The sequence below is a fragment of the Herpailurus yagouaroundi genome, unplaced genomic scaffold (genome assembly GCF_014898765.1).
Source record: "Herpailurus yagouaroundi ecotype Mexico unplaced genomic scaffold, PumYag 186, whole genome shotgun sequence".
Classification (NCBI taxonomy): domain Eukaryota; kingdom Metazoa; phylum Chordata; class Mammalia; order Carnivora; family Felidae; genus Herpailurus; species Herpailurus yagouaroundi.
In genome coordinates, this window is record NW_024412417.1 from 42187582 (window position 1) to 42212095 (window position 24514).

The following is a 24514-nucleotide window of genomic DNA, read 5'->3' on the forward strand; positions in this document are numbered from 1 at the left end:
TGTTTTGGAGGTGCTAGCAAGGTTTCCCCCATTTGGGAAGTCACTCTAGATGTAGGTACGTACTCATCTCAATCTGTCTCATATGAATGTTGGAAACAAAGACTTTTAAAAGTCCCGGATTCTGTCCTTTGCCACTCTAATGAATGCTAGTTAGGAGATCATGGGCGAAAATCACTTGTCCCATTCTGATCTGGGTTTTTTTTTCCTCCTAATTCCCCCCCTGAGTTTCGTTATGTAAACAAATAAAAACAAAGTTTTTTTTTTTTTTTTTAACGCATATCATAAAATCATGTAATAAGATCTTTCATTTATTTTATTCGTTTTTATCTTCAGATATAGTGCCTGGCATGTAGAAGTGCTTTTTTGAATGAATATGTGAATGAACAAATGAACATAGAAATGAAATAATGTTTACCTCTTCATTGAAAAGACTCGCTGAATGTCTACCGTGTGCCAGACACTTTTCTAGACCAGGGGGTGAGCACCAGAGAAGACGGTCACAAGCGAACATAGAAATGAGATCGTGTTTACCTCGTCACTGAAAATACTCGCTGAGTGTCTACCATGTCCTGAGTACTTTTCTAGACCAGGGACGAGCACCAGAGAAGACGGTCACGGTGTGTGCTCCACTGTGACCACCTTCCGTGAGGGAAATTAGAAAAGAGTCAAGTAAAGAATAGGTTATGTCAGACACTTTGATGGCGGAAGTGCTTTGTGGCCGCACTATGGGCACTGGGCGTAACCAGCGTAGAGGGAGCGGAGGAGATCAGCCAGTCCGGCCAGGGGTCTGAGGGCGCCTGGAGGGCATCGAGCTGGGGGGACACAGGTGTCCTTCCCGGCAGAGGCAGGAGCTGAGACTTCTCCAGCAGCAGCAGGAAGCCCGGGTGTTTTCGTAGCATTCCCTGCGGGAATGGCAGGGTCAGGTTTGTATCTTAAACCTCCATCCTTGGGTAGTGCCGCTTGCTGTTCAGTGACTCTTCTGTGACAGCCTCATGCCAGATAAGCTCTGCATAGTGTTTCTTTTCCTTTTCTTATACAGACACGCTTTTAAGCATGGTTTTCCTTTCTTCAGGAAGAAGAGTTGAGGAAGAGTGGGGAAGCAAAATACTTTCACCTCAACGACGACCTCCACGTTCTCATCGAAGTGTTCGCTCCACCAGCAGAAGCATATGCCCGGATGGGACACGCACTGGAAGAAATCAAAAAGTTCCTCATTCCTGTTAGTACGGTTCACCCTGACAGTTAATCTGTCCGTTGAAGTCCTTTCTTTCTTTTCACCCCTGGTAACTCTTCTAGTGATTGTTATTTGCACAGCACTTCACTTGTCGAAAGGGTCCCTGTGAATTGGTTGGCAGTTTTCTTTCTTTATATCGAGGCGAGGGGTTTTTCAAGAGATTAGGTCGCTCCGGGAAGGCTGCACGGCCAAGAAGGGTGAAGAGCACCCTTGCCAGTTCACGTGTGGGGGCTCCCACGTCCTAAGCTTCCTCGTGGTGTTAAAATCACCTCCAGATCCACTGTTCTCCCACACGGATGCGCTAGTGCCTTCCATGGCACCAAGCACTGTGTGTGGGTTCGGGCCAGAGGCATGAATAAAAGCAGTCCCTACCCTCCAGGAACACGTAGCGTAGAAGAGAGAAACGTAAGCCGAGGATTTCAGTACCGCGAGGTACACGTAACGACAGACCAAAGTGTCAGAAGCCCAGAGAAGAAGGACACCGTGGAGGTAGTTGGCTGGCTTCTGCCAGGTGTTTTGTGCTTTGTTGATGGAACAATTGCTTGTCTCTTTTTAACCCTTTCCAGACACTTTGACGTTGCTAAGAATGGGATTATTTAAAGAGAGTGTATCCCTACTTCCATTATGAAAGTTAATTTAGGTCTTCTGTATAACTTGCATGTTCTAGATTAAAAAACTAAAACATTGAACATTTTGCCTCTTTAGACAATTTATTTAGAGAAGCTGTCACATCTGCCAAACAGCTGCCTGGGGTAAGACTGTCTTCAGCAGTCCCAGGTTGGTCTAGTAGATTGACTTTACATATTGTAGCATATGTATCATGACTATATTATCTGTGAAGAAAACTGTTGAATTTACAAGGAAAGGATATTGTCAATCACGATTGCCTTGGAAAAGCCAAGACATGGGATTGTATTAAGTCATTTTACTTGGGAGCTGAAAATGTTTAAGCTTCCCTTTGTTCCCTCAAGCCAATATGATGATACATTTATTCATTTAGTTTAAAAACAAAGATTTTGAGTGCTTTCTATGTGGTAGATAACATGGAAACTAATAAAAGACATTCTTTTCTCTTCCCCTGTGGAGTCTGTCTAATGGGGGAGTTTGATAAGAATCAGATACCCATATAAACATTGGCACTCTGACAAGACTAAGGAGAGGTAAATTTAATGTCTTAGTGATCAGTCTTAGGGGGTGTTGACCTAGCCACGTGGGCTGCCACAGGGCCTCCCACCCTGTCCCCTTTGCACTCCTCCACCAAGACATGGTTTCTCTGTCCTTGAATCTAGGCTGCCAGGAGAACTCTTTGCCTAACCCCCAGTTACAAAGATTTTCTGCTGTTTTCTTCCTAATCTTTTATAGTATTAGCTTTTACAGTATTAGTATTAGCATAGTATAGTATTAGTATATAGTATGTGTCATTTAAGTCTATTATCGTTAAGTTTATTTCTTTTTTAGAGAAAAGGAGTGAATGCACATGCAAGTGGGGGAGGGGCAGAGAGGGGGAGAAGTGTGTGTGGGGAGAGAGAGAGAGAGAGAGAGAGAGAGAATCCCAAGCAGGCTCCATGCTGTCAGTGCAGAGCATGATGTGGGGCTCGAGCCCGTAAACCATGAGATCATGAACTGAGTGAAAACCTAGAGTCAGATGCTTAACCCGCTGAACCACATGGGTGCCCCAAGTCTGCGATCGATTTTAAGTTTTGTGTGGTGGGAAGGTAGGATGTAGGTTTATCGTTTTTTATATAGAGGGCCAGTTGTCCCAGCACCATACGATGAAAAGACAATTCTTTTCCCGTTGAACAGCAACACCATTGTTGAAAATCGATTGAACATAAATGTGTGGATTTGTTTCTGGATTCTCAGTTCTGTTCCATTGAAGTATATGCCTGTCCTAATGCCGGTGTCATGCCCTTAATTACTTTAGCCTTCTAGTACTTTGATTTGAAATCCAGGTTGTTGATTCTTTTACAAAGAAAAAGTTCTACTTCAAAATTGTTTTGGTTATTTTGGCTCCTGTGCATTTCAACATCTATTTCAGAATCAGCTTATCAATTTCCACACAGAAGCCTCCCGGGGTTTTGATAGAGGATTGAATCTGTAGCTCAATTTGGGGATTATTTCCATCTTAACAATATTTAGTTTTCCAGTCCACAAATATGAAGTGTCTCTACTTAACAGATATTTTTTTTTCATTTCTTTCAGCAGTGTTTCATAGTTTTCAAGGTACTAGTCATATATATACTTTTATTAAATTTACTCCTAAGTATTGTACACTTTTTGATGCTGTTGTGAATGCAGTTTTTAAAATTTCATTTTCCGTGATCCTAGGTTATAGAAATGCAGTTGACTTATATACACTGATCTTGGGTCTTGTAACTTTGCCGAACCATTAGTTCCAGTGTGTTGTTTCATTTTTATGGAATCATTAGGATTTTCTATATGCAGGGTCCTGTTATCTGTAATAAATTTTACCTCTTCTTTTCGGATTTTAAGGAAATTAAAATTCAGTTTTTTATTTTATTTTTCCCTTGTTACGCTGACTAGAACTTTGAGTGCTTTGTTGAGTAGGAGTCGTGAAGACAGACCTCTTTCTTGGTGCTTTGAGTTTTCACCATTAAGTCTGATGTTAGCTGTAGAGTTCATTGCTGCCCTGTATCTTGTTGAAGACGTTCTCTTCTGTCCCTAGGTGTTGAGAGGCTTTATCCTGAATGAGTGTTTGTTGTTGTTGTTGTTGTTAATACTAGTGTATTGCATTCGTTGATATCCAGATGTTATGCCAACCTTGCATTACTAGGTGAGATCCCACTGAAATTACACGTTGCTAGAATTGATTTACAATCGCTTGTTAAGGATCTTGACATCTATAATCATGGCGGATATTGGCTTGTAGTGCCGTATCCTTATAATCTTTGTATTAACCCACACATTTACCATTGCGGCTTCCTTTTTCTTTCTGTGGGTAGAGTTACCATATGGTGCTACCTCTTTTCAGCCCAAAGGACTGCCTTTAGCCTTTCTTGTAACTGAGACCTGCTAACCAAAAAACTGGTTTTGCTTTTCTCAGAATGTCCTTATTTCGCCCACCCTCTGAAAGATAGTGTGTATAATTCCTGGTTGACAGTTTTTTCTTTCCAGTCGTAGAAGGCCAGTCTGCTGCTTTCTGGCCTTCATCATTTTTGGTGAGAAGGGCATTCATTCATGATTTTGTTGCTAATGTACGTGATCTGTTGTTTTTCTCTTGCTGCTGCCAAGGCTTTGTCTTTTCATTTCCATTAATTTGACAATGGTTGTGTGTGCTTATCTTCCTTGCTTGTTAAGCTTTGTGAAGCCATAGGTACATGTTTTTCTTCAAATGTGGGACATTTTCAGCCATTGTTTCTTGAGAATTTTTTTCTCTTTTTTCTTTCTCCTCTGCTCCCCTCAGGCCCTGGGCTCCCATTGGTTGTATGTTGGTCCACTTGATGGTGCCCCGCATTTCTCTGAGTCTCCTTTCCCTTCATCCTTTCTTCTCTGTGTTCCCAACTGGATCAGTTTAATTGGCTTATCTTCAAGTTGGCTGACCCATTCTTTTGTCATCTCAACTCTATTGTTGCACTCCTTTGGTTAGTTTTTCATTATCGTTGTTGTTGTACTTTCTTTTCTTTTTCTTTTTTTTCTAAATCTTTTTTTTTTGTCCAACATCTGGGCCCTCTCCAAGATAGTTTCTTCCTTCCTTCCTTCCTTCCTTCCTTCCTTCCTTCCTTCCTTCCTTCCTTCCTTCCTTCCTGTCATGTTTTCATGTTTCTTTGCATGTCTCCCAGCTTTTTTGTTGAAAATTCCACATTTCAGGTAGCATATTATAGCACATTTACATTCCAACTCATTTTATTCTTCAAGCTCTGTTGTCACAAGTTGTTGTTTGTTTGTTTCTTTAGTAATTTAGTTGGACTAAATCTGCAGAGTCTGTCTACTTCATGGTTTACAGCTTTGTTAATTTTTTTACTTCTCACTTTTATTTTTAAGCCTGGCCTGCTGGGCGTGTCCTGTATGGCCACATCTCTCGGACATCAGCCAGTGATTACTTAGAGGCTGTGCTCACACACCTGTGTTAGTAAGTCTTCTGCCCCCTGCTGATAAAATTGTGGGGGTGCATCCACAGGTTGGTCCATCATCGTATCTTCCCTGGTCTGTACTTCACTTGTGACCGAGGTGTTAATCCCTCTACTTCCTTTGCCAGGTGTACAGACTCACTGTCAGGGAAGGATGTGTGGAGAGTGTTAAGCTCTCTCCATTCTCTGCTGTACATGTGCTTAACCTTCCATTCAGCAGAGAAGTGCGGGGAGCGTATCCAGGCTCTCCAAGGCTGCTCCGTTTCTGGCTAGTCTGCCAGGCTGTCACTTGCCCCACCCAGAACCTGAGTATTAGGCTTGCTGATTCACTGGGCTTCTATTTATTTGCTACCAAAATGGCTACTGATACTGACAGTGCTCCTGGGCATGGGAGTTTTTCATACCTTCTTCCAAATTAAGGGAGCTTCCCCTGCAGCAAACTGTTGGTCTTCATGTCTTTCCCCACAGTGGTACCGACACGTCGTCTGGGCTGGGGGGGGGGTGGGCGGGTAGCATCCCCACACAAAATGCCACAGACTCCCACTCTTCGTGCCTGACACGAATACATTTCTTGTATTTTTAATTTATTATATAACTTCAGTCAGTTCCCACTGTTCTGAAATGGTTGCTTATACATGTGTGGTCAGCTTTTGTTGTTGCTTTTTATGGAATGGCTTTGCCAAGCTCTTTGGCTGTACTAAAAGTCCCTCCTCTCTTATTTATTTTTTTAATCTTATATTATTTTGGACCTCTGACCATATGAGCATGTGCAACATTTCCCTCCATTCTTTTTAACGTCTGCATAATATTTCATCATATGCATGTTCTAAAATTTATTTAATCAGTCCTCAAATAATGAACATTTATGCTATTTCTTGTAGAGTATAATACAAACACTGACCCTAGGATTACTCTTTGGCATAATCATTGGCATATTTGGGGCAAATAATATCTGAAGAGAACATTCCTGACCGAGAATCCACTAAATTGCAGTAAATTATTTTTAATAATTACATTTAAAACCTTTGTTCTCATTCTCTAGGCTTACACGTTTAAATATGTTCTAAACTTACTGGACAGAAAAATCCCATTTACACCTATGTAATTAGAATTCTAATCACTTTTCCACTCTTCACAATTGATGCCCATGTTTGAATTAATGCTACAGTAGTGTCACTTTCTTGATAGGGAGTTAAAATGATAATTTACTAATGACTAGTTTAAAATGTAGAGTTACTTAGTCTGTAAGCTGTCACATGTGACTTGGTTTCCCTCCTGATTTAAAATCATCATTTTTGGGGGGCGCCCGGGTGGCTGAGTCGGTTGAGCATCCGACTTCGGCTCAGGTCATCATCTTGCGGTTCGTGAGTTCGAGCCCCGCGTCGGGCTCTGTGCTGATAGCTCGGAGCCTGGAGCCTGCTTCGGATTCTGTGTCTCCCTCTCTCTCTGCCCCTCCCCTGCTCACACTCTGTTTCTCTCTCAAAAATAAATAACAATTAAAAAAAATTTTTTAATCATTTTTTTAAATCATTATTTTAAAGACCAAGAAAATTATAACTACAGTGACTTTATCAGTAGTTCTGTCTGAAAGAAGCAGTACCCTAAAGTTTTTAAAAGTTGTCTAAAATCATGAAGCTGGTGAGTCCAGTTGGTGAAATTCAGACTTAACGCAGGTGTGTTGACTCAGACTCCATCATTTTTTTCCAACTATACTGTTTGTCTTCTTGAAAATGTAGTTTTACAAAGATTATGTTTTGTTTTTTTTTTTTTAATGTTAGAGAGACAGAGTGTGAGCGGAGGAGGTGCAGAGAGAGAGGGAGACACAGAACTCGAAGCAGGCTCCGGGATCTGAGTTGTCAGCACAGAGCCTGACGTGGGGCTCCAACCCACGAATTGCGAGATCATGACCTGAGCCAAAGTCAGACGCTTATTGGAGACGCTGACTGAGCCACCCAGGCGCTCCTACAAAGATCATGTTTAAAATGGGCTTTCATTCTAATTTTTGTGGCACCATTGTAATCACCTAACTTCGCTTAGAGTAATTTTGTTTCCTTTTTAAATTTTTAATGGTATTTTTGGATTTTATGTTCTTTCCCATGAATCTGTTTTTGAGCCACAGACAATTTTGTGTCACACCTCCTAGCACTTTTCAACAGGGCAGATATTTAGCATTTATGTAGCACATTTTATTTAGGATGTGCTTTACAAATAATTTATTAATCTTCACACGTTTTTAGTAAAATGGTAAGGAACATATTAATAGGCTTGTTATAGAGAGGTTGCAATAATGATAGATTCGAATGACTCTTTTGAGATCCTAGTACCCTAAATAAGTTAGAGAAAGAATCCATAGGTACAGTAAAATCTAGACTCCTGATCTTAGTCATTCCCGCAGCTCGGCAAGTTGAATTTGTCGTTTTTCTTCCCTTCCTCCTCCTCTGCAAGTGTTTGCTTATTATTGCTTCAGCTTCCTTTTGACTCCCTTTTTTGATTGTTGTTCATGCTACTTTTCTTATTGCACAATGCCTTCTACCTCAAGTTTCAAGTCATTTCTGCTTTTGAAAAGTAAGGAGAAGATAGCATATTTTTTACAAACGTACTAAGTAGGTTTCATGTTTTTAATTCTAAATAATTCAGGAAACTATTGCACCTGAATCTTTTATTCACGCTCAGAAATGCTGGTTTCTTCTGTCATAAGATCCTCCCTTCCTCGTTCAGACTCAGTCCTTTCTCTTCCTCTTTGTGGAGCCACACAGCTGGAAAACCCGCCTGCCTGCACTGTAGCTGTGACTTGCTTACTCCCACTCTTCATTCCCCCGAGATGGATTCCGGCTCTACCCTTCACCAGAAGTACTGTTTCTGAAGTCTGTGTTGCCTTTATTGTTAGCGAATCCCATGGCATCAGTACGGCTGCTTGACAGAATGTGAATGCAGCACTGAATCCTGGGGCTTTCATGCTCCCCGATCACCTCCGTTTCCTTCTCAAATTCCTGCCACCCCTTTTCGGTCTCCCCTGTGCAGGTTTTCTTCTATTAGTTTATGTTGATGCCCAGAGCCCTTCTCTCGCTCCAGGAATGTGCCCCAAGCAATCCTGCCTATGGCTGACATTTGTATACAGAGGAATTCTTGTGCTAGAGGTCCCCACTACCACCTTCAAACTCAGTAATTCTCTAGAAGGACTCAGAGGACTCAGACAATGTGTTATATACTGTGAGTATGGTTTATTTCAACCAAAAGATACAGATCAAAATCAGCAACGAAGAAGAGGAGCACGGGGCAAAGACCAAGAAGAGTATGGCCCCGGTTTCCAGGTGTCCCTGTGCAGTGCAAAGGGACACAAGGACACGTTTAACATTCCCAGCAGTGATGTGTGACAACACCTGTGAAGTGTTGCTCTCCAGTGAGGCTCTCCTGAGCCACAGCGTGCAGGGCTTTTACCGGAGATCAGTCACGTGCACGTACCGTACCTATGCACCTGACCTTGGCTGCTCACCACCCCACTTCCTGAGCCATGACGAAGGTTCCCCACTAACCACACTGCCAGGGCAGGCATATCTGGCCAGACTGGTACAGCATGGCATCAAGCCTTAGGCATACAGAAGCCTTCTTCGCAAGCAGTCCCCTCTGTGGGCGTTGAGGTCACCTGCCAGGGGCCTGCCAAGAGCCCGCCTTGACGACAGGCCCTTCTCGGTGCTGTGTAGGGCCTGAGTAACCCTCTCTTGTTCACATCTATATCCGTATCTTTAACTTTTAAATTTCTCGTTTTTATGTCTGATTGCTATGGGACATCTCAGTTTTAGTGTGTCGTGGGCCATTGCAGATTCAGCCTGTGCAAAACTGATTACAGCATGTTCCACTGTTACTTATCCTTATTTTCCAGATGCCCATAGGCGGTCTTGACTTTGCTTATATCCCCCCTCATCTAGGATGTTACCATTTCTAATAAAATTAACCATTATAAATAACACCAGATCTACTTCTCCTCATTCTTTCTGCCGCTTCCCTACTCCAGGTTGTCTATACCACGTACTGGAATTATGAGCTTCCATCTGGAATTTCTGCCTCTAGTGTGTGGTGTTTTGTTTTGTTTTTTTTTTCCATTTAATATCTTTATGGAGGTATAAATCACATAGCATAAAACTCACTCCTATAAACAATTCAGGAGCTTTTAGTATATTCACAGAGTTCTGCAACTGTCACTTTAACCTAAGACCATTTTTATTACCCCCCCAAGCAAACCTTGTAATGAGCAGCAGTGACGCCCCATCCTCCTCCCTCTCTGGGCAACCACTAATTTACTTTTTGCTTTTTTACACAGCCTTTATGGAGATATAATTCACATCCCATACAATTCACCCATTTAAGGTATACAGTTGACCGGATTATAGCGCATCCATAGTTACACAGCCATCACCACTATCTGTTTTAGATTTTCATCATCCCCCAGAGCAAGCGCGTCCCCATGAACAAGCACTCCCCATTCCTGTCTCCTGCCATTCCTCATTCTGTCACGTGCCACCATTAATCCACCTCTGTGGGTTTGCCAGTTTTGGACATTTTGTGTACAATAGCACAAAATGTATGGTCTTTTGTCCTGCCTTCTTTCATTTAGCATACTGTTTTTAAGGTTCATTCAGTTGATTTGTCATTGCTGGATGATATTCCATTGTATGGATGTACTGTGTTTTATTTGTGTGTTATATGTCCGTTTATTAGTCAAGGACTTTGGGGTTATTTCTGTTTCTTGGCTATTATAAATAATGCTGATGTGAACATTCACATACACATTTTTGGGTGGACGTATAGTCTCACTTTCTTGGGTATTACCTAGGAGTGGAGTTGTTGGGTCACTTGGTAACTGTGTTTAACAGTTTTGAGGCACTGATGACTGGTTTTCCCGAGTGGCTGGACCATTTTCACTGCCACCAACAAGGTGTAAGGCTTCCATTTTCTTCAGTGTTCTCTCAGTCACTACAATACCCTTTGTTTAAAGAAACTATTTGAACATCAATCTACAGTAATTTATGTCTGGGCTCTCAATTCTATTTTATTGATCTTTATGTCTACCCTTTGAGCCAGTAAGTACTACACAGTCTTTTTTTAAAATGTTTTATTTATTATTGAGAGACAGAGCATGAACAAGAGGGGAGGGGTAGAGAGAGAGGGAAACACAGAATCCAAAGCAGGCTTCGGGCTCTGAGCCGTCCGCACAGAGCCTGATGCGGGGCTCGAACTCACAAACCATGAGATCATGACCTGAGCCGAAGTCAGACGCTTAACCGACTGAGCCACCCAGGCGCCCCTACACAGTCTTTATTTCTGTAGCTTTGTAGGAAGTTTTGATGTGGGAACATAATCAGTCTTCCAACTTTGTTATTCTTTCTTATAATTGTTTTGGATATACTAGGTCCCTTGGATTTTCGTATATAAGTTTTAGCAAAGAAACCAGCTGGGATTTTTGAGAGGGTTTTCCTTGATTCTGTAGATCAATATGGGAGGTGGGAAAGCAGAGTAGGAATATTGTCCATCTAGCCATGAATACTGGATATCTTTCCATTTACTTAGATTTTAAAAATTTTCTCCCAACAATATTTTGTAGTTTTCAGTATATAAATGTTGCTCTTATTTTGTTAATTTATTCCCGAGTATGTTATTCTTTATGATGCTACTCTAAATGGAATTTTCTTAATTTTACTTTTGTGTTGTTCATTGTTAGTGGAAAGAAATAAAATCGATTTTGTATATTGATCTTATATCCTGCAGCCTTGTGAAACACAATTATCGACTCTAATAATGCTTTTGTGGATTCTTTGTGATTTTCTTTGCATAGGATTATGCCATACCATATATGAACAAAGGTGGTTTTAGTTCTTCCCTTTCAATCTGAGCACTATTACTTTTTTTTTCTTACATAGTTGTCCTGTCTAGAATCTCGAGTACAATGTTGGATAGATGTGGTGACAGTAGACATCTTTGTCTTGGTCTTCATTTTTGGATGATTCTTTTAGTTTTTTATTATTAAGTATAATGTTAACTGTGGGTTTTTTTATAGTTTGTTGAGTGTTTTTATCATTGAAATGTATTGGATTCTTCTCTCAAATGTTTTTTCTCTGTATTAAAATGATCGTTTTTTTTTTTGTTTGTTTGTTTCATTCTCTTCTTATGATATCACATTAGCTGATTTTTAGGTATTAAACCAAAATAGCAATTCTAGTATGTTTTACTTGGTTCTTATGTATAGTCCTCCCTTTTATCTTGTTTATACTGCTGGATTTGGCTTTGTAATTTTTTGAGAGCCTCCGCATTTATATTCATCAGAATATTCATCTATAGGTTTCTTTTTTTGTAACGTCTTTGTCTGTGTTGATACCCGGACAATACTGGCTTTGTAGGAAGAGTGAGGGAGTGCTCCCTCCTCTTTAATTTTTTTGGAAGTTTGTAAAGTATTAGCGTTAATTGTTTGTGGAATTCACCCTTGAAGTCTTGTGGGCCTTCAAATTTGCAACACATTTATTTATCCGGTACTAATTTAGTCTCTTTGCTTATCTGTTCCAATTTTCTATTTCTTCTTGAGTCAGTTTTGGTAATTTGTGACTTTTTAGGATCCATCCATGTCACGGTGTCATCTTCGTTACCTAATTTGTTGGCATACATGATCATAATTATTTCTAAAACACAAATCTAGGTATGCAGCTCTCCTCCTTAAAACTGTTAAATGCTTTTTAGTACCCTTAGTTCTAAACCTTTAAAGTTATACTTAAAATGACTTGAGGTTTTGTTGAATTTGGTTTCTGCTTTCTACTCCATGTTGAGACCAGCCTCCCTGTACACTACCCACCCCCACCCAAGTTGTTTCTTTATTTCAGCCATGTAGCACTTCTTCCAGTTCCCTACACACCATTTCTTAGGGTCTGAAAATACGATTTTTTCCTCCCATCTAGAGTATTTTATAGCCCCTCCTCTGGTAATTAGTTCCCACTCATACTTATATGACACATCTTATAGAGAACCTACTCTTACTACCACAGCTTAAGTTAGATGCCTTTCCTTTTTGACCATTTAGACCGAACTTCCTTTCTATTGTGAAGCAGATGACTTTTGTTTATTTATTACATGTCTTTCCTGATGATTGTTGAATGGCGTTGGAGGTATTAAGGAAAGGAGGAATCAGGGATCGCTCCCAGAGTTCCTCAGATGAATATTTAGAGAATAATGTAAGACAAAGAAGAGCAAGCCTCCAAGTATAAAATGTATTCAGTTTTGAAAATGGTGCCTTTTTCTAGTAGAATATCCAAATGGAATTGTACAAAAAGAATGTGTACATGTGGCTCTTAATTTTAGTAAAGCTATCATGTTGTATATATGCCTTCCTCCTTTGTTAGATTGTAAGCTCATTGGCTGCAGAGACCCTGTGGCTTGCTTCTCTGGTTTTGTTAGTTTGCACTTCACAGATGCTCAGTAACTATGAGTTGAATTGAGTTGTAAATAACAGTGCCACGTGTCTGTCTGTATATGGTATCTTAATTTTATTATAAATATCTCACTTGGAAAGTATGCCCCACACAAGGAGTAATGGCTGACTGTAGAAAATTTTAGCTTGGGGAAATTGCTGGGGTTTTTTGTTTTCTGGTTTTTTCTTTCCTTTTTTACAATCGATTGATGCGTTTTCATTTCCACAAACTCAAATCTTACGAAGTCAGCTATTTTCCTTGCCTTTTTTTTTTCTATTAAATATTGTTATTTTTCTGGTCCTAGGTATGTTTGTATTTTTCACATGAGGTGAATCATGTTGTCTTCTGTCTTCTGTGTAGGACTATAATGATGAAATCAGGCAAGCACAGCTCCAAGAGTTGACGTATTTGAATGGTGGTTCAGAAAACGCGGACGTCCCAGTTGTTCGAGGAAAACCCACCTTGCGTACAAGAGGTGTACCAGCCCCAGCAGTAACCAGGTCGGTGCAATTAATTGACTTTACTTTTGTCGTTGTTAGAATTGGGTACCATGGCAACCGTTTTAACCTTTTTTTTTTTTTTTTTTTTTTTTTTAATTAATAGTCAAACAGCTCTATCAGTGTATCAGTACAGAGCCTTTAAGGATATATTCAGACATTATGATGTCATATTGAGGGGATTCCCTTTGTTTGAACTGAGATATTCCTGGGTTTAAACATAACCTCTACTACTTACCAGCTGATGACTATAGACAAGTTTATTTATCACTCTAACATTAAGTTTTTGATTGTTTAAAATGAATCTTATTTTATTTTATTTTATTTATTTATTTTTTTAAATTTTCAACGTTTATTTATTTTTGGGACAGAGAGAGACAGAGCATGAACGGGGGAGGGGCAGGGAGAGAGGGAGACACAGAATCGGAAACAGGCTCCAGGCTCTGAGCCATCAGCCCAGAGCCCGACGCGGGGCTCGAACTCACGGACCGCGAGATCGTGACCTGGCTGAAGTCGGACGCTTAACCGACTGCGCCACCCAGGCGCCCCAAAATGAATCTTATTTTAAAGTAATAGCACTGATAATGCAAATTGAGATAATGGAAGCAAGGGCTTTCCCCATGGAATACAAGATTAGGCTGGTTCATTGCCACATCTCCAGTGTGGAGCACGATGTCAGGCACGAAGTGGGGTGTCCATGAGCTTGTCATTTTATTCACTGGGAATGCCCTGTGGTATCTGAAAACTCCCGAGTTGGTCCACACACACAGAATTTTTTTTTTTTTTGTCTCTGGATTGATGACTTTTTAATATGAAAATGCCTAGTGAATTCATGAAACAATTTAAACATAACCATGTATTGAGAAATGGCTGTCTCAGATTTATTTGAGAATTATTTTTAATTTTTTACCCAAAAGAAGAAGTGACACAGATTTTTCACTGGTGACTATGTATATATATTATATATTTTTTTCAGATAGAATTATGCATGAAATAATTTAAAGTAGCATTCTTTTATGTCTCCAAGTTAATTTGAGACAATAAAAAATCAGTCTTTTTATTTGAGTGTTGTTGATCAGGCCCTGGTCAACGAGCACAATTACAAATAGACGTTATTGCAGTGTGAAATAAACAGATCTGTTCACGGTGCCAAGTGGGTTTTCTCTATAAGAAAAGGCTAATAATAATGGGATTGCTGTTGATGGTTTAATGAGATAATTTATGTGAGTGTTCAGTCAGTGGTAAATCCCTTTCGTTTTCATTTCTTCTGTCATTACATTTACTTCAAATCATAAGAAATTACAGTTGACCCTTGACCAATGTGGGGGATAAGGGCACTGATCCCTCGCATAGTCAAAACTCCATGTATAACTTTTGACTCCCTGAAAACTTAACTCCTAATAGCTCACTGTTGGCTGCGAAGCCGTAACGACAGCACAGTTGATTAACACGTATTTTGTATATGTATTAAATACTGTATTCTTACAATAAAATAAGCTAGATAAAAGCAAACGTTGTGAAGAAATTCATGAGGAAGAGACAACAGTAGTAGTGTAAATGTATTATTTCTTGAAAAAATCCACACGTCAGTGGATCCACACAGTTGGAACCCATGTTCAAGGGGCAACTGTCCGTCCTTGCTGTATTAGCTTCCTGTGGTAGCTGTGATGAATTACTCCAGACATGGTGGCTTTAAACAGTAGAGATTGATCACAGTTGTGGGGGCCACATGTCCAAAATCAGTATTGTTGGACCACAGTCAAGGTGTTAGTGTCCCCCCTCTAGAAGAGAATCCTTTCCTTGTCCCTTCCAGTGTCTCGTGCCTGCTGATCTTTCTTGACTCGTGGCCGTGTGCCTCTGGTGTCTCCCTCCACCTGCGTGTTGATTTCTGTCACATCTGTCTTTGATCCCCGTGTGCTTCCCTCTTCCCTGTGATGGTATTTAGGGCCTATCTGGATGATCCAGGGTACTCTTCCCATCTCAAGATTGCCCGATAATCACATCTGCAAAGAAAGGCCCTTTTTCTAAAGAAGGCGACAGTTGCAGAACGGGTGTCCAGAATAGAGAGCATAGAGAAGAGCGCACACCCAGTGCCACTGTTCATGACACTTCTTAGGGATGCTGTGTTCCTTAAACCACATCTACCGTTTTTACAGAAGATAATTTCTAATTTAGTTGTCAGGTGTTGAATTAAGTTGAAAATGTTAGGAACAGATGAGGAGGGCAGAAGCTCTCTGTTTTGTGGCGTATGGTGTCTGGAGAAACACCACAGGCCGCCCAGATGAAAAACTGTCCCTCTTGATGACAGCATATAGGCCGGTTGCCTGAGGCTCTCCATTGTCTTGACAGGTAATGTTCTCTGATGCAACCCTGCGGTAGTTTGTGGCGGGGTAATGGCTGGTCAGTGCGTGGCTCTGGGCAGAGCTTTCTCTCCTGCATTTGTTTATGGGCTTCCTCGGTACCACATCTTTCAAATACCCTGCTTTTTTCAGTGTAAAACCCCTGTTCCTAGAAGAGGTACTCGAAACCCTTCTGTATTTTTTCTGAAGACCTCGCTCCACATGTCTGTATTGATTGCTCTGCCCTGTTTCCTGTGTGTTCAACCCTGGGCTGGAAACGGCTTGTTGCATGAAGTTGGAGCTCACGCCCTTTCCTGCCTTTGCCCACATTGTTCACTGTTCTCTGCCCAGAGTTCTGTGTCTTCTCTCAGCCCCTCACTTGTTTATAGCCTACTTATCTTCGTGTCTCAAACCGAAACTCATTTTAACAAACGCCTTGCATCTACTACTGAGGACTGTTCTCAGCACTTTACAGGCAATAACTAGGTCAAGCCTCATAACAACCCTGTGAGGTGGGTGCTGTTATATTAACTCACCATTTTACAAACAGGGAAGTGACTACTTGCCCAAAGCCAGCCGGCCTGGGGCGCTGGCAGCCGGGTTCCAAGTCCATGCCCCTCCCCTCTCTTTAATCCTTCCTTTGCATTTTCATCTACAATCTGTTTCTTCTTCCATCCATTCTCCCACTGCATCTCTTCCGCACAACTTTGATTCTGTCACTTACATTGTATTCTTACTGTGACACATGGCGGCATTTTTTTTAATAGAGTTACTTTTATTTTATTTTATTTTATTTTATTTTATTTTATTTTATTTTATTTTATTATTTTTTTAATGTTTATTGATTTTGGAGAAAGAGCCAGAGTGTGAGTGGGGAAGGGACAGAGAGACAGAGGGAGACCCAGAATCCAAAACAGGCTCCAGACTCTGAGCTGTCAGTGCACAGCCCCACATGGGGCTCGAACTCAGGATGGGTGAGATCATGACCCGGGCTGAAGATGGACACTGCACCAACGGAGTCACCAGGCGCCCCCGTGATGGTACTTTTAATACAAGATGTGATGAAAGTACATCTATATATATATATATATATATATTCTACTACTTTTCCTCATTAAATCACACATCATAACTTGTGCATCTCCCAGAATAAAAATAAATGGATGTGGAAACCAGGATAAAAAATTACGAAAATTCCAGGGGTAAAGTTAGTACACAAGAGTACGTGTTATTCCGGACAGTCGCAGAGATGATCTTCGAATTGTGCTTTGAGCTTCCTTGTAACCAAAGCTGAGGAAGACAAGGCTGTGGAATTCACTGGGTCTGAATATCTAAAAAAGTAATAAAAGACAAACATGCTCATTAGAGCCAGTGCTTCCTAGTCCTGAAACTTGTGAGAAGTGTCCGCAGTGCACAGTCCCCAGTAGATCTCTGCCACAGCCAGTCCCTCCATAATGCCATTTGGATTCTCCCTCTAAAATAAGTCTGGTTTTCCTTAATCACCTCGTCCATCCTCCCTAATCTGGCCACACTGCTCGTCCGGTTTTCATTTACAGTCTTAATGACTGGTTAAAATCCAAGTTGGTTTTTGTCTTCTCCCTGCTTCAGTTTCCTCGGTGGCTCTCTGTGCTGTTACAGGAACACCCGAACCTCCTGCCGGGCTCGATGACAGGCGCATCATCATCTGGCACTCTCCCCGCCCTTTCTGACCTTGTGGTTTTCCTGTACTGTGGCCAGGCTGCCCTCCTTCCTGTCTGGCAAACTGGCCAAGCTTATTTCCCTCTCATGCCCTTTACATTCACTACCCCGGCTCTCACCTCGTCCCTGGGGCACCCGGTCGGTAGGCAGACACAGGCATGGTATCCGAGAAGCCTTGCTGATCACCTTGTTCAAAGTCACCATCCCCCAGTCCCAGAGCTGGTCTGCAGCATCCTGTCTGGGTTCCTTAGTAGCATTTACTAAACTGAATTCCACCTTTCTTGTTTGTTCCCTTTTTCATTGGTTACTCCTCATTATAATGTAAACCTGCAAGGGCTCTTGTGTCCTAGGACCTGGCCTAAAGTAGTCACTCAGTAAAAAGCTGTTAGGTGAATACAGTACAATAGCAGGTCCTTTAGGCTCATTCTGGTCAAGTGTTGATCATTCAGAGTATTTTGTGTTAATATAATTCGCTGCCACCTGACTGAATGTACTAGGGGATTAGCTTTGCAGGGGTGGTCATGTGGTTATCACCATTTTGGTATTTCAGAGTGGAACAAGTTATTACGAGAGTCTTCATGAATGTTCCCCACTGTTACCACTTTAGGATGCATTTCTGCTGAAAGATGTAAATGATCTAAAATTAAATCCTGCAGTGGGAAGTGATATGTGTTTTAATAAAACCTTTCCTTTCAGTTTCAAATGAGAGAACTAAACTTACACCTTTTTTAACTTAGGAGGTAAGGAAGCTTCTTTATTTCCAGTCCATCCTGCCCAGGGCCTCCAGAAACCCTGCCGTGAGATGCCTCCTCCCTAGCTCTTTGCACGGACCCCAGCACAGAAGGAGGCTGGAGAGTTGAGGCCGCTCTGGGCAGCATGCTTTTGGGCCGGTCTTCTCCACCCTGGCCGCCGCCAGCGGTCTGAGCTGAGCCGCCCTGACCTCGGGGATGCTCCCTTTTATCCCTTCTTCACGACAGCTGGCTTACTCTGTGCTGCTTTCGCACTGACCTTTAGTCTGGCCATCTGGCCCTTGCTCCCAAGGAGCAGGCAGACTTATCTCCCCGCCTTCGATGCCACAAACAGCAGGAAGAAGAGCGGAACAAGCAGATGAAGCTGCCTTTCTGAGTAGTGAATACACGTGCCTCCGTACTGGGCGCTGAACGTGGTGGCTTTGACTGCGCGTGCGCACGCGCAAAGCCAACGCAGTCCCTCGGGGCCTTTTGTAAGCTTTCGTCAAATTGGGAAAATTTTCAGCTCTGGTTTCTGTAAATGGTTTACCTGCCCCTTTCTCTCTTCCCTTTCGTGGACTGAAGTCCCATGTTAAATCTTACGATTGCGCTTTGCAGACTATATGCCGAGGTGCTGGGAGCTGCGGCAAGCTCCCAGGTTGGCCATGGGACTTGAACGTTTCCAGGGACCCCCACGCAGCCTTCAGCATCTGTCAGACACTGTCTGAGCTCTCAGCTTTGGGGCATTATTTGTAGTTTCAGTGTTAGATTGTTCTCCACGGATGTCTTGTCTTCGTAAGGCCCGTATTTTAGCAGTTGCTGTGTTGAACAGTAAGTAGCCACAGGTGCATCGGTCGCTACAAAACCTCCACACGCGGGATCGGGTGGGACACGGGCACTTGTGTTTCCTTGTCCACGTTGATTTTCACATGATTTCACTCTTCTTTAAAACCGATCATGAATGATGTCACGGATGCTAAAGACTGTTTCAGTGATTGAAAATGATGTATTTTCCCTCATAGTATGTAGAGTTATGAGAATCGTTATTAGGAAAACTGAATAGTTAATATAAGGGTCTTAAACATTTCCCCAGTGTATGATATGGTTAATTAATCTACTAATCTACTATTAATTTAATCTACTAATTAAAAAGTTCTCTTTTTAAACATTTATTTTTGAGAGAGTGCAAGTGGGGGAGGAGCAGAGAGAGGGGGACAGGATTCGAAATGGGCTCTGTGCTGACAGGCAGACAGCAAACGAGCCCCATGCGGGGCTCAAACTTACGGACCGCAAGATCATGACTTGAGTTGAAGTTGGACGCTCAACCGACTAAGCCACCCAGGTGCCCCAAGAAGTCTTTTTTTTTTTTTTTTTTTTTTTTGATTAAGGAAAGGGTGAGTATAGGAAATTGACAGCATATTTATTTTCCTACTGGTCCAAATTATAGACACTTTCAATTTAAAAAAACAAAACAAAACTTTCTTGGGATTAAATTTCAGTAGAAGGCCCTTGCCTTCTCAGGACATTCTACCACCAAACTGTCAGAACAGAAGTCACCTTCCCTTCCTTCCTTCTGGTGTAATAAAAACCCGGGCATTGGTACGTGACACATGTACCCCACTTCCCGGGCAGAGGATCCTAGGGGACTTTGCTGGGAAATGAGTCTCTCTGCTTTCGTGGCCATAAGCTCCACCACCTTTCTCCTGCTGAGCTGCTCCCTCCGTGGTCAGCATCCACTCACTGGCTTTTTCTTCCAGGGGTCCCTGATGGTGTATTAGTGCGTGGCCATAATGGAGCTGATTCAGGGGAAACAAGAGGAGAAAATGGGTGGTTTCTTTTCAGATCCTTTTAATAGGCTTTGGGAAGACAGCGAGCAAGGCAAACAACGTTGCAAGTAGTGTGAGAACTTCCCCACAAGAGCTTGTAACTCTGCAGCCAGACAGGGACGGGCAGAGAAGAGCAACCACGCGCGGTTCTCCTGGTTGCGGCGTGGCCGACCGCGTACGTGTCAGGTGCAGCCTAAGGCCTGATAAACGTTCTGGGCCTTCCTGTAGGCTGCGGGGCCCGCTGGAGGAAGGGTCCTGACCCCCCAGTTTGCCAGCAGAGTTTTTCTGACCATAACGTTGGACAAGATATCCTGAGAAGCAGAGGCCATTTCGGGCGGACGGCATCTGGCGAGTATGTTCCTGAGCCGTGGAACATACTCCCACACGCCCGGGGTTCCAGAGGTTTGAACATCTGCCTTCCTCTTTGAAAATCAGTCAGTCCCTTCCTGCTGTCAGGTCGTTCAACGTCACAGGTTTTCTTGGAGCAGTTTCTGTGACGGGTTGACGTCACAGGGGTGGCGAAGTCATCATTTTGACGTCCAGAAAGTTAACAAGTGTAAGTCAGAGAAATAGGTAATTAAGACAGAGTGGCGTCAATAGGGGTAGGGGGTGTGAAAGCAAGTGCGATGGAAATAGAAATGAGGGTGCAAGGAATTTTAAATGGGGAATGTGGGTGTGAACAACTTAGGGTGGAGGTAAAGGAATAAGACAGGAGAGTGTCAGAGGAAGTCATTCCAGGCAGAGGGACCAAGACTGGAAAGCAGAAAAGATGGGGACAGTTGGCTTGGAGTTAGAGTGTGGCTTCGTGGCTCTTTCAAGCCAGGGCGTTTCTCCCGGGCTACGCCCTCGCTTCCTCGGCTGTAAAATGGAGCTAGAACACCGAGCACACGCTAATCCAAACCCTGCTTGATTTTTTTCATGTCCCGTTCAAGCCCGAACCGTGCCATAAGTTCTTTTCTGATTACTCACAATGATCCCGCACTACAAGTTGAATTCTTCTGGAGGACCTTGGGCAAAGTACACATCTCCCTGAAGCTCCTTCATTATCAATTCATTGTCATCAGACAGGAAGAAGACTTGCCCTGGATAGTGCCAGAGGCCGAAAGAAATAGGGCTGTTAGTTAGAAATGATAGAGACTTTCACTGTTTTTATTTTTAAATAAGGACGAAAAGTAAAAACACGCCAACAGAACTGGAAGACAGTGACAGGCTTCAGAGTAAGGAGTGAGCTCTCTGTCTTCAGGAATGGAAGGGAAGATGGACACATTTCTTGCACTTTATGAGAGATTTTGCTTCTCACACACTGTCTTACGTTGTCAATAATAACCGGTTGGTAACTTCTTGGAGAAGACACAAATTGCCTTAGATTTATTTTATACTCTGTACAATGTAGGACAGTAAAACAGATTGGAGATTGGATGGATCGCAGAATAAAGTGGTAACCGTTGGGTTTAGTAACAGGTCTGTCACTTCTGGGTTCAAACCAGGAGCAACAGCACTTGAGAGCTTCTCGGAAATGCAGGATAATAGTCCCCAGCCTAGAACTACCGACTCCGACTCTGCCCTGACACAAGTCCTGGGTGACGAGGACGCTCAAGAAGTGTGTGAAGTGCCCTAGAAACACATTTCAGATCATCACTAAACGTGCAAAGAATAAGGGCTGCCAGAGGCTTCTGGAAGCGTCAGTCTTCATTGGCTCTGACAATTTCTCTTGCACATTCTGAGGGATCCTAACTGCAGGCTCTGCTCCCTGTTTCCTTTTATCTAGCCTCTCACTCACTTGTCAACCCCCGGCAAGAAAGAAAAGTCTCGGAATGATTAAGCTTCACTCTCAGAAAACCCCAGGGATGAAGAAAAGTTGTCAATGTGTTTGTTAAGGAGTCTCTCGGAGAAATAAATTATCCCTGCGGTCGCTGGTGCATCAGGGCGTTGCCCTCAGATGACAGCTCTCTGGGCAGGTCTGCTTCCCACTGTGATACCCGTGGTACCAAAGTAGGACGCTGCCGTTGGCTCCCTCGGGCACCCAGCCTGTGGTCAGCCGGGGCCAGCCTCATCATCCAGGGCTCCTGCCACCAAATACACCATTTCACCCTCTACTTTTTGCTCCCCATAAGATTCCTAGACAGAAGCCAAACAGGACGATAGTGTATGGTTATGCTCTTTCTCTCCCAGTCTGCATCATCTCTGCTAAATGCATGGAGGGTACATAGAGGTGCTCACTGGTGCTCACTGGGTGATGAGCTGTACCTTCGTCTGTTCTCGTCCTCTGGTGCGCAGCCGAAGGAAGGTGTCGGGACTCCCAATTCAGAATCCAAGTGGAAGTCTGCGTAATAATTACCGCTTACTCCGTGCCTATGTTAAGCTAGGCACTTTATATATCGCGTGGGTAAACCTCACGACCATCTGCAAGAGCTAGATGCTGTTGACGCCGCTTTATGGGTAGAAAGCTGGGCTCAGCAACTAACTGACAGTAGATTTGAGAGCATAGATATGTTGGAACTCAAAGCCTATGCTTTTTCATCACATCCTAAAACCTATCAACAATCTATAGGTTCATCTATAGATTATGAATCTATAAATAATTAGTTCCTCATTCATCCATACCTTTGTATTCAGTCCTTCAAAGCACTCTTCCCGCAAAGGTACCTGTTGACAAACCTTTCTAGACTTCCATATCCGAGTTTCAAGCCAGAAACCAGGGCCACGCTGCTGAAGAAGGCAAACAGAAAGAACCGTTGGCAATCGCACCTGTTCCTGTGCTCATGAAACTTTCTGTTCAGATGTGTGATCTTCTGCTTTCTTGTTAGCCTCATTCTGATCAGTGTAGCAACCTGATTTTATCAATTTGAACCAAGTTTTCTAGTAGAAAATTAATAAGCCCCCACTGATTATCAGGATCTCATCCTTGTCCCCATGTCAGCAGTCCTGTTATTAATCTGTCCCCGGAGCTTCATTTGTAGCATTTGTGCGTCCTCCGCAGCGTAGTCAGACTCTTAGGTTTGTATGCTTCTTTCCCTCACGCCTTCCTCTCGCTGGGGGGGTGGGGGGTGAGGGCTTAAAACCACACAATTCTCATGGAATGTCATACTTAAAAACTAATCTTCAGGGGCACCTGGCTGGCTCAATCAGTGGAGTGCATATGCCACTCTTGATCTTGGGGTCATGAGTTCAAGCCCCACGTTGAGTATAGAGATTACTTAAATAGATAAATAAATAAATATTTAAAAAAAGGAATCTTCAAAGGATCTTCCATAGATAAGTGTCAAGAGCTACATACATCAAATGACTTGTCTGAAATTCTGCTACAGATATTTTAGTGTGATTCCATATACTCCGAGGGCACATAAACAAACACTGTTGATGATGCTGGGAAAGAATTGTGAGCTTCTTGAATATATAAATTTGTGTCTTTCATTTGATGGGAAACATAAATTCATAGATTCAGAAAACATGCTGAATATTTTGTGGTCCATATGCTAACTTGGATGGCAGGGATGGGGTATTAGCTAAGGAAGCAGGAGGCTTAATTAGTTTGAATATACTCAGATTAAATGAAATATCACACAGGAATTATGTGCTATACGTAGAAATTATTCTTTTCTCTAATCACATTGAAGCGTTTTCTAGATATACACTGCATATAAAAAGATGAGTAAGACTATAGAAATTATAGTGTCATCATCATTGTTGTTCAGAGTGATTGAAATTTATATACATTGTTGATCTTGATTGAGTAGGGGATGTATTAGGTACTTTCTGTGTCTTGTGTCATTTTCCTGCACTGTACCACTAAGAAATGGGTTGTGTAACTCACTTGGCAGTGGAGGAAACTGGCTTGGAAAGTCTAGACTGTTGATTAGTTTGAATATTAGCTGGAAGACAGAAGTTGAGCCAGTAGGTGCAGTCAGAAATTGAATTCAGATCTGACTTCAGTGTCCTTTCTCTTGACCACCACTTTTGGTGTACCAATTTTTATGGCCTAGGACGAACAAAAAGACCTAATTTATAATATGTATAAAAGGAATAATACAAGTTACCTAAGAGTGAAAAAGTCTTTTAGATTTTGCATCTTTTCGATGACCTTAAAGTTTTGAGAAGTACTGGCCAGGTTTTTTGTAAGATGTCCCTCGTTCGGGATTGGTTTAATATTTTTTCTCCAGATCAGCTTGGCCTTATGGTTTCAGGGAACAAAAACGACAAAGGTGAAGTGTCATTTTCATCACATGTTGAGGGTTCATACTGTCCACATGACATAGTACTGCTGACGTTGCCTTGGTAACCTGGCTGAGGTCATACTTGAAGGGTTTCCCATTTACAGTTACTCCTCCCCCGCCCCCCTTTGAAGGGTGGGATATCTACATAAATTATCGGAAGATGTTTCTCTTCTCTCCCATTATTATTTCAGTCATTTGTTTATGTCAGTGTAGACTTTTGCATGTTTCTACATTTTATACATCCGGTTAAAATCCAGTACTGCTTTTTTTTTTTTTTTTTTTTACTCGGATTGTTTCAGCTTTGGCCATTGAGAGCTCTTTCAGTTGGCTCCTCCCTGCTCCTTTCACATACACTCATTCTTTTTGTTGGTTATTTATGCATTTGTTTATTTACTTATTTTCGAGTACTTGCTTACTAGTTTTTAACAGTTTCTTAAAA

At 42.1% G+C, this 24514-nt stretch overlaps 1 protein-coding gene across 4 annotated transcripts in view; it reads left to right on the forward strand.

The window, feature by feature from the left end:
- Positions 1–24514, forward strand: part of KHDRBS3 (KH RNA binding domain containing, signal transduction associated 3) — a 189789-nt gene that overhangs the window by 90203 nt on the left and 75072 nt on the right. For all 4 annotated transcript variants that reach the window (XR_005796647.1, XM_040494484.1, XM_040494482.1 and 1 more), the window contains exons 4-5: positions 1073–1219; positions 13134–13273. Coding sequence is in view for 3 of the 4 variants with exons in the window: in XM_040494484.1 (XP_040350418.1) it covers positions 1073–1219; positions 13134–13273 (287 nt within the window). In the remaining variant the exon portion in view is untranslated. The remainder of the gene's footprint in view (positions 1–1072; positions 1220–13133; positions 13274–24514) is intronic.